The sequence below is a fragment of the Oncorhynchus masou genome, chromosome 28, assembly GCF_036934945.1.
Source record: "Oncorhynchus masou masou isolate Uvic2021 chromosome 28, UVic_Omas_1.1, whole genome shotgun sequence".
NCBI classification, from domain to species: domain Eukaryota; kingdom Metazoa; phylum Chordata; class Actinopteri; order Salmoniformes; family Salmonidae; genus Oncorhynchus; species Oncorhynchus masou.
The window spans coordinates 85,281,485-85,291,026 of NC_088239.1; the positions used below are offsets into that span (position 1 = coordinate 85,281,485).

General features: G+C 42.1%; 1 protein-coding gene across 1 annotated transcript in view; it reads right to left on the reverse strand.

Annotated features, from left to right (window-relative positions):
• The window catches only part of LOC135517085 (protein TBATA-like), an 18,905-nt gene extending 13,480 nt beyond the window's left edge, over positions 1-5,425 (reverse strand). The window contains exons 1-3 of the mRNA XM_064941107.1: positions 4,497-5,425; positions 4,190-4,363; positions 231-319 (exon numbers count right to left, since the gene is read on the reverse strand). Of these exons, the coding sequence (XP_064797179.1) occupies positions 231-319; positions 4,190-4,363; positions 4,497-4,701 (468 nt within the window). The 5' untranslated portion in view covers positions 4,702-5,425. The remainder of the gene's footprint in view (positions 1-230; positions 320-4,189; positions 4,364-4,496) is intronic.
• Positions 5,426-9,542: the final 4,117 nt, after the last annotated feature.

Consider the following 9,542-nt stretch of genomic DNA (forward strand, 5'->3'; position numbering starts at 1 on the left):
ACACACACACACACACACACACACACACACACACACACACACACACACACACACACACACACACACACACACATTACACACACACAGACACACATACAAATACACACACAAAAAAAAACACAATAGACAAGGTCAAGAAGACATGATACTTCAGCTCCTGTCCAAATAACGGTAAGAACAATCCCGATGTTATACATAATGGCTGATTGTGTTTAAATGAATGTACTTACATCTTTCATGTCCTTTTTGTCCTGTGTTGAAACGCTGACTTTTGCAGACAGATCTTTCAACTCCTCTTTCCATGCTTCTGATAACAGAGCTTTAACGCAAAGAGGAAAGAGCATCAGCAAAGAAATCTCACTTAATCCTTTTATATATGTCTGTTTATAGATATCATGTATTGTGCCTTCACAAAGAATAGTTTTGTTATCTTACAGCATTTTAAAAGGATTACATTGAGATTGTGTCACTGGCCTGCCCACAATACCCCCATAGTAAGCAGAATTATGTTTTTAGAAATATTTACAAATTAATTAAAAACTTTTTTTTAAAGTACATTTCCTGAAGAAAGCTTGTTTTTAAGTATTTGTGGTTTTGTAACTTTAAAAATTCTTAATATTGTTTTAATGTTTGTAGGTGAAATGGTGAAAGAACAGTAGCATTTAAAATGTCTTCTACTTTGTTCTTATTTCTGGCATTGCAACCATACATTTGTTGGCTAATTTATGCTAATTTCCACTGTTTATAGCTTCTAAACATTTTTAATAATTTGAAGTTAGGATCGTCTGAACATGTGACAGTTGGTTTGGTGTCTCTAGCTTGAACGGTTCTAGGTATTTTATGCAAAAATGTAACACATTTATATAGTTATAGTTGATAAATCTTTTAAGGATTTCACATTAGGATAGCCTGAACTTGTGAAAATTGGTTTGGTACCTCTACTTATGCAAATGTGCACATATTTACGTAGTTACAGTTGATAAATCATTTGATGAATTTGAAGATAGCCTGAAGATGTGAAAGTTGGTTTGGTGTCTTGAGATAATTTGGTTGGTGAGATAATTTATGAAAATGTTTATAGCTATAGTTTCTAAAGATTTTAATGAATTTTGAAGATGTGAATCTGATTGGCCAAGGAACAGGTCCATTTTGAAAATCAACTACTGTATTCTTATGGTTCTCATTTAAACCCATGTTACTTTATGCTTGTTCTTGGTCCCAAGAAACAAAGAGATCTTCTGTTGAATCTGACAATTAATCTTAATGGTTGTACAGTCGTCTCAAATAAAACTGTGAAGGACCTCGGCGTTACTCTGGACCCTGATCTCTCTTTTGACGAACATATCAAGACTGTTTCAAGGACAGCTTTTTTCCATCTAGGTAACATTGCAAAAATCAGAAACGTTCTGTCCAAAAATTATGCAGAAAAATCAATCCATGCTTTTGTTACTTATAGGTTAGACTACTGCAATGCTCTACTTTCCGGGGACCCGGATAAAGCACTAAATAAACTTCAGTTAGTGCTAAATACGGCTGCTAGAATCCTGACTAGAACCAAAAAAATTGATCATATTACTCCAGTGCTTGCCTCCCTACACTGGCTTCCTGTTAAGGCAAGGGCTGATTTCAAGGTTTTACTGCTAACCTACAAAGCATTACATAGGCTTGCTCCTACCTATCTCTCTGATTTGGTCCTGCCGTACATACCTACATGTACGCTACGGTCACAAGACGCAGGCCTCCTTACTGTCCCTAGAATTTCTAAGCAAACAGCTGGAGGCAGGGCTTTCTCCTATAGAGCTCCATTTTTATGGAATGGTCTGCCTACCCATGTGAGAGACGCGAACTCGGTCTCAACCTTTAAGTCTTTACTGAAGACTCATCTCTTCAGTGGGTCATATGATTGAGTGTAGTCTGGCCCAGGAGTGTGAAGGTGAACGGAAAGGCTCTGGAGCAACAAACCACCCTTGCTGTCTCTGCTTGGCCGGTTCCCCGCTCTCCACTGGGATTCTCTGCCTCTAACCCTATTACAGGGGCTGAGTCACTGGCTTACTGGTGCTCTTTCATGCCGTCCCTAGGAGGGGTGCGTTACTTGAGTGGGTTGAGTCACTGATGTGATCTTCCTGTCTGGGTTGGCACCTCCCCCTTGGGTTATGCCATGGAGGAGATCTTTATGGGCTATACTCTGCCTTGTCTCAGGATGGTAAATTGGTGGTTGAAGATATCCCTCTAGTGGTGTGGGGGCTATGCTTTGGCAAAGCGGGTGGGGTTATATCCTTCCTGTTTGGCCCTGTCCGGGGGTGTCATCGGATGGGGCCACAGTGTCTCCTGACCCCTCCTGTCTCAGCCTCCAGTATTTATGCTGCAGTAGTTTATGTGTCAGGGGGCTAGGGTCAGTTTGTTATATCTGGAGTACTTCTCCTGTCCTATTCGGTGTCCTGTGTAAATTTAAGTATGCTCTCTCTAATTCTTTCTTTCTCTCTTTCGTTCTCTCTCTCGGAGGACCTGAGCCCTAGGACCATGCCTCAGGACTACCTGGCATGACGACTCCTTGCTGTCCCCTGTCCACCTGGTCGTGCTGCTGCTCCAGTTTCAACTGTTCTGCCTGCGGCTATGGAATCCTGACCTGTTCACCGGACGTGCTACCTGTCCCAGACCTATTATTTGACCATGCTAGTCATTTATGAACATCTTGGCCATGTTCTGTTATAATCTCCACCTGGCACAGCCAGAAGAGGACTGGCCACCCCTCATAGCCTAGTTCCTCTCTAGGTTTCTTCCTAGGTTTTGGCCTTTCTAGGGAGTTTTTCCGAGCCAACGTGCTCCAACACCTGCATTGCTTGCTGTTTGGGGTTTTAGGCTGGGTTTCTGTACAGCACATTGAGATATCAGCTGGTGTACGCAGGGCTTTATAAATACATTTATAATATAAATACATTGATTCTTGCGAAAATGTCAGAAACCCTATTTCTTTGTTAGAGTATCGCAAAAAAACTTTCACGGCACCCCCGACAATACTAGGATATGATGAGGACCAGAAGAACAGAACAGACCATAACATAAGAAGATAGACAAAGGAGGCAATGACTAACAAGTACCTGAGACAGCAACAGACAAGACACAGAGAAAGTGACAGAAGAGGGCAGATGGAGAGAGAACAGTGGTGTGTTGAGTCCACAGTAGACTGTATCACTTCAATATGCTCTACAGAGAGAACAGAGGTGGGTTGAGCCCACAGTAGACTGTATCACTTCAATATGCTCTACAGAGAGAACAGAGGTGGGTTGAGCCCACAGTAGACTGTATCACCTCAATATGCTCTACAGAGAGAACAGAGGTGGGTTGAGCCGACAGTAGACTGTATCACCTCAATATGCTCTACAGAGAGAACAGAGGTGGGTTGAGCCCACAGTAGACTGTATCACTTCAATATGCTCTACAGAGAGAACAGAGGTGTGTTGAGCCCACAGTAGACTGTATCACCTCAATATGCTCTACAGAGAAAACAGAGGTGGGTTGAGCCCACAGTAGACTGTATCACTTCAATATGCTCTACAGAGAGAACAGAGGTGGGTTGAGCCGACAGTAGACTGTATCACCTCAATATGCTCTACAGAGAGAACAGAGGTGGGTTGAGCCCACAGTAGACTGTATCACTTCAATATGCTCTACAGAGAGAACAGAGGTGGGTTGAGCCCACAGTAGACTGTATCACTTCAATATGCTCTACAGAGAGAACAGAGGTGGGTTGAGCCCACAGTAGACTGTATCACCTCAATATGCTCTACAGAGAGAACAGAGGTGGGTTGAGCCCACAGTAGACTGTATCACTTCAACTTTTACACGTTACCTTTATAAACAGGACGAGAGAGGATGGTAGGGAAACAGAGAAGGGCAGACCAGAGAGACGAGAGACGAGAGAGAGAGAGAGAGAGAGAGAGAGAGAGAGAGAGAGAGAGAGAGAGAGAGAGACCCTCAGTATCTAATGTATTTGAGTATTGGCAGTGGTGTCTGCTGTCGCAGGTGGCCATGTGCAAATGACCTGAAAAATAACTCATTGTCTCAATGTTCTATTCTGTCAATGTTCATTTCAAAATACAACAAATTCATTCTTCTAAACAGGAATTCTGGAAAACCTGGACATTTTTTGAGAAGTTTCCGGGAGGTTTGCAACCTTTTATAAATTCACCTGTTCTGTGTCCGGTGCTGTATCTGCCTCCGAACACGCTGTGTCCTGCAGGCAGGGAGAAAGGTGCTCCTGAATTCGTCCTGAATACCTGACTCTTGATGAGCGGATGGGGGAACAGTGAGGTGGTCACGTACCAGTCGTCATTCACCATGCACACTGGAATCCCATTTAGACCTATAGAGGAAAAGAAAGGCGGAGGCTGGGTCACAAATAGCACCCTATTCCCTATGGACCTTGGTCAAAAGAAGAAGAAGAAGAAGTGCACTACATAGGGAATAGGGTGCCTTGGTCCAATACGGTCTCTCACCTTGGATGTGTGTGACTCTGTGTGGGTGAGGGTTGTGTCTGGAGAAGAAGGAGTGGTGACTCAATGCTCCAAAGCGTGGACTGCCCCTAGTGGCCATGTTGGAAACGTCCGCCGTGTACGACGTAACATTATCGTCGTGATGACCCGTGTTCCTGTCAGATGTTTTCTTTTCACCACAGGGATCTGGGCTGTTAAAGACCGACATGACGATCTGTGAGAGAAAGGTTCCCGGGACCACCTGCTTTTGGATAAAAGCGATAGCTAAATGGTACTATTAGAGACAGATCAATTGCCATTGCCATTCCACACTATACAACCCAAAGCCTTGTCATGTACAGTGTGCACAATACTGTATATAAATAATATCATGTTGTCATGGAAACTTGAGAAGTCATGTGGACTTCAATAATTTATTTTTTAAATAAAATATCATGATTTTATAAGGTATCTTTAGGTCTAGAGTTTTGTTAAGCAAGACATGAAAAATAACAAAAATCTGATGTCTTTAAAAAAAAATAATGTTTTATTAAAAACTCTTTAATAAATCAAATATAAACTTATCCTACCTCAGAAAGTCCACATTGCCTGTCCACAGTCTTCAGACTCTGATTTAGTGTCCAATGTTTCCCATGTTGCTAGGAGACTCGGCTCTCAACATGAACAAGAAAAGCATCCCTCAACAATGGGGACTGTAACTTCCACCCTGTGCATTAATCCCTGAGGAAATCCACGTATATTCTGAGGCCACACAGGGGCTACATTCCAAATGACACGCCATTACCAACACTGAGTATACAAAACACCTGCTCTTTCCATGACACAGACCTGAAACCAGGTGAAAGCTATGATCCCTTATTGATGTCACTTGTTAAATCCACTTCAATCAGTGTAGATGAAGGGGAGGAGTCAGGTTAAAGAAGGATTTTTAAGCCTTGAGACAATTGAAATAATACAAGATTAGTAATAACATATTAGGAATACAGACAGGCAGACAGACAGACAGACAGGCAGGCAGGCAGGCAGGCAGGCAGGAGGCAGACAGACAGACAGACAGACAGACAGACAGGACAGGCAGGCAGACAGCAGGCAGGCAGGCAGGCAGCAGACAGACAGACAGACAGACAGACAGACAGACAGACAGACAGACAGACAGATTGAGATAACAATAACATAACATCTTACACTTTTTCAGCTGTGAGTTTTTCTATAAAAAGCCCTTTCCATATCCCTCTATTTTCAAGTCATTTCCATGATGTGGAGGAGAGGAAATTGAAATGAGCCATCATGCCAACTGGCCCCTTATAAACCCCTAGAGAAGAGATAGGGATTATGTCGAAGCAATTCAACTATGTGAGTGGAAGTAAGGTAATGAAGTCAGTCTTTCATCGGAGCCTTTCTAAATGTTTGTTTCTATCTGACACGTTTTGGGAATGTTGATCAGAAACAGGACTGGCTTACTTCCACTCACGCAAATGGCCTCCTGTAGGGGCGGGGATTCTACCCACAAAATATAGGACAAAACACACATGACAACAAGAGAGACAACACAACACTACATAGAGACCTAAGACAACAACACAACATGACAACAAGAGAGACACCACAACACTACATAGAGGCCATAAGACAACAACACTACATAGAGACCTAAGACAACAACAACACAACATGACAACAAGAGAGACACCACAACACTACATAGAGACCAAGACAACAACACAACATGACAAGAGAGACACCACAACACTACATAGAGACCCAAGACAACAACACAACATGACAACAAGAGAGACACCACAACACTACATAGAGACCCAAGACAACAACAACACAACATGACAACAGAGAGACACCACAACACTACATAGAGACCCAAGACAACAACACAACATGACAACAAGAGAGACACCACAACACTACATAGAGACCCAAGACAACAACACAACACAACATAAGACAACAACACAGCATGGTAGACAACAACACAACACAACATGACAACAAGAGAGACACCACAACACTACATAGAGACCTAAGACAACAACACAACATGACAACAAGAGAGACAGCACAACATACAAAGACTTAAACAACACAACACAACACAACATGACAACAAGAGAGACACCACAACACTACATAGAGACCTAAGACAACAACACAACATGACAACAAGAGAGACACCACAACACTACATAGACACCTAAGACAACAACACAGCACAACATGACAACAAGAGAGACACCACAACACTACATAGTAAGACAACACAACATGACAACAACAACAACACTACATAGAGACCCAAGACAACAACACAACATGACAACAAGAGAGACACCACAACACTACATAGAGACCTAAGACAACAACACAGCACAACATGACAACAAGAGAGACACCACAACACTACATAGACACCTAAGACAACAACACAGCATGGTAGCAGCACAACATGATGACAAGAGAGACACCACAACACTACATAGAGACCTAAGACAACAACAGCAAGCAAAAACATGACAACAAGAGAGACACCACAACACTACATAGAGACATAGAGACACCTAAGACATCAACACAGCATGGTACAACACAACATGACAACAAGAGAGACACCAAAACACTACATAGAGACCTAAGACAACAACACAGCATGGTAGCAGCACAACATGACGACAACATGGACACCACAACACTACATAGAGACCTAAGACAACAACACAGCATGGTAGCAACACAACATGGCAACAACATGACAACAACATGGTAGCAACACAACATGGCAGCAGCACAACATGATAACAACATGGTAGCAACACAACATGGCAACACAACATGACAACAACATGGTAGCAACACAACATGGCAGGAGCACAACATGACAACAACTTGGTAGCAACACAACATGACAACAACATGGTAGCAACACAAAACATGGAACAAACATTACTGGGCACAGACAACAGCACAAAGGGTAAGAAGGTAGAGACAACAATACATCATGCAAAGCAGCCACAGCTGTCAGTAAGAGTGTCCATTTTATTATTTTTCCTTTATTTAACTAGGCAAGTCAGTTAAGAATAAAAATGTATTTTCAATGATGGCCTAGGCTGCCTGTTCAGGGGCAGAATGACAGATTTGTACCTTGTCAGCTTGGGGGTTTGAACTCACAACCTTCTGGTTGCTAGTCCAATGCTCTAACCACTAGGCTACACTGCCACCTCTGTCCATGATTGAGTCTTTGAATGAAGAGATGGAGATAAAACTGTCCAGTTTGAGAGTGTTTTGCAGCTCGTTCCAGTCGCTAGCTTCTGAGCAGAATGTTTAGGTCTCTGGACAGAAGTCAGGCACTAAGTAGTGAAGACATCAAAACTATGAAAACACACATGTGGAATCATGTAGTAACCAAAAAAGAGCTAAACAAAATCAAAATATATGTTAGATTCTTTAAAGTAGCCACACTTTGCCTTGATGACAGCTTTTCACACTCGTGGCATTCTCTCAACCAGCTTTGTGAGGAAGTCACATGGAATGCATTTCAATTAACAGGCGTGCTTTCTTAAAAGTTCATTTGTGGAATGCCTTTCCTTCTTCATACGTTTGAGCCAATCAGTTGTGTTGTGACAAGGGGAGGGGGGGGTATACAGAAGATGGTATTTTACCAAATAGCGATAAGTCCATATTATGGCAAGAACAGCTCAAATAAGCAAAGAGAAACGACAGTCCATCATTACTTTAAGACATGAAGGTCAGTCTACTTTGAAAGTGCAGTCACAAAAACCATCAAGCGCTATGATGAAACTGGCTCTCATGAGGACCGGCACAGGAATGGAAGACCCAGAGTTCCCTCTGCTGCAGAGGATAAGATCATTAGAGTTTCCAGCCTCAGAAATTGCAGCCCAAATAAATGCTTCACAGAGTTCAATTAACAGACACGTCTCAGCATCAACTGTTCAGAGGAGACTGCGTGAATCAGGCCTTCATGGTTGAATTGCTGTAAAGAAACCACTACTAAAGGACACCAATAATAAGAAGAGACTTGCTTGGGCCAAGAAATACGAGTGATGGACATTAGACCGGAGGAAATCTGTCCTTTGATCTGATGAGTCCAAATGTGAGATTTTTTGTTCCAACGGCCGTGTCTTTGTGAGACGCAGAGTTGGTGAACGGATGATTTCCGCATGTGTGGTTCCCACCGTGAAGCAAGGAGGAGGAGGCGTGATGGTGTGGGGGAGCTTTGCTGGTGACACAGTGTGTGATTTATTTAGAATTCAAGGCACACTTAACCTGGCCTCCACAATCACCTGACCTCAACCCAATTAAGATGCTTTGGGATGAGTTGGACCGCAGAGAGAAGGAAAAACAGCCAACAAGTGCTCAGTATATGTGGGAAGTCCTTAAAGACTGTTGGAAAAGCATTCCAGGTGTAGCTGGTTGAGAGAATGCCAAAAGTGTGCAAAGCTGTCATCAAGGCAAAGGGTGGCTTCTTTGAAGAATCCAAAATATATTTTGATTTGTTTAACACTTTTTTTTACTACATGATTCCATATGTGTTATTTCATAGTTTCAATATCTTCACTATGTTTCTACAATGTAGAAAATAGTACAAATAAAGAAAAAGCCTTGAATGAGTAGGTGTGTCCAAACCTTTGACTGGTACTGCACTTTGACCCCTTTTGTAACTTAGGGGGACTGGGACAGCTGTGTTTGAACTACATGTTAATATCGAGCCTATGTGTACTAGTCTATCACCTAACTATCTGAGGTGCTGATAAAGCAACATGAAGAAAATACCAGGGGGAAAAGGGTCAAAACCACAAACAGATTGTAGCAATCTATAGTTGTATATCAAATAGAGAGAAACAAATCAAAATGGTACAATCTAAGGTGATTCATTCATGGAAAAACATTGGCCTATTGTCTCTGTTTGTACATTGTATGTACAATCAGTTCATTACTCTAATAACTGGTCAGATCAATAAAGGAACTAATTGTGATTTTATTAGTTTTGCAGAATTATTGTATGTAGTTAGATGATGTGAC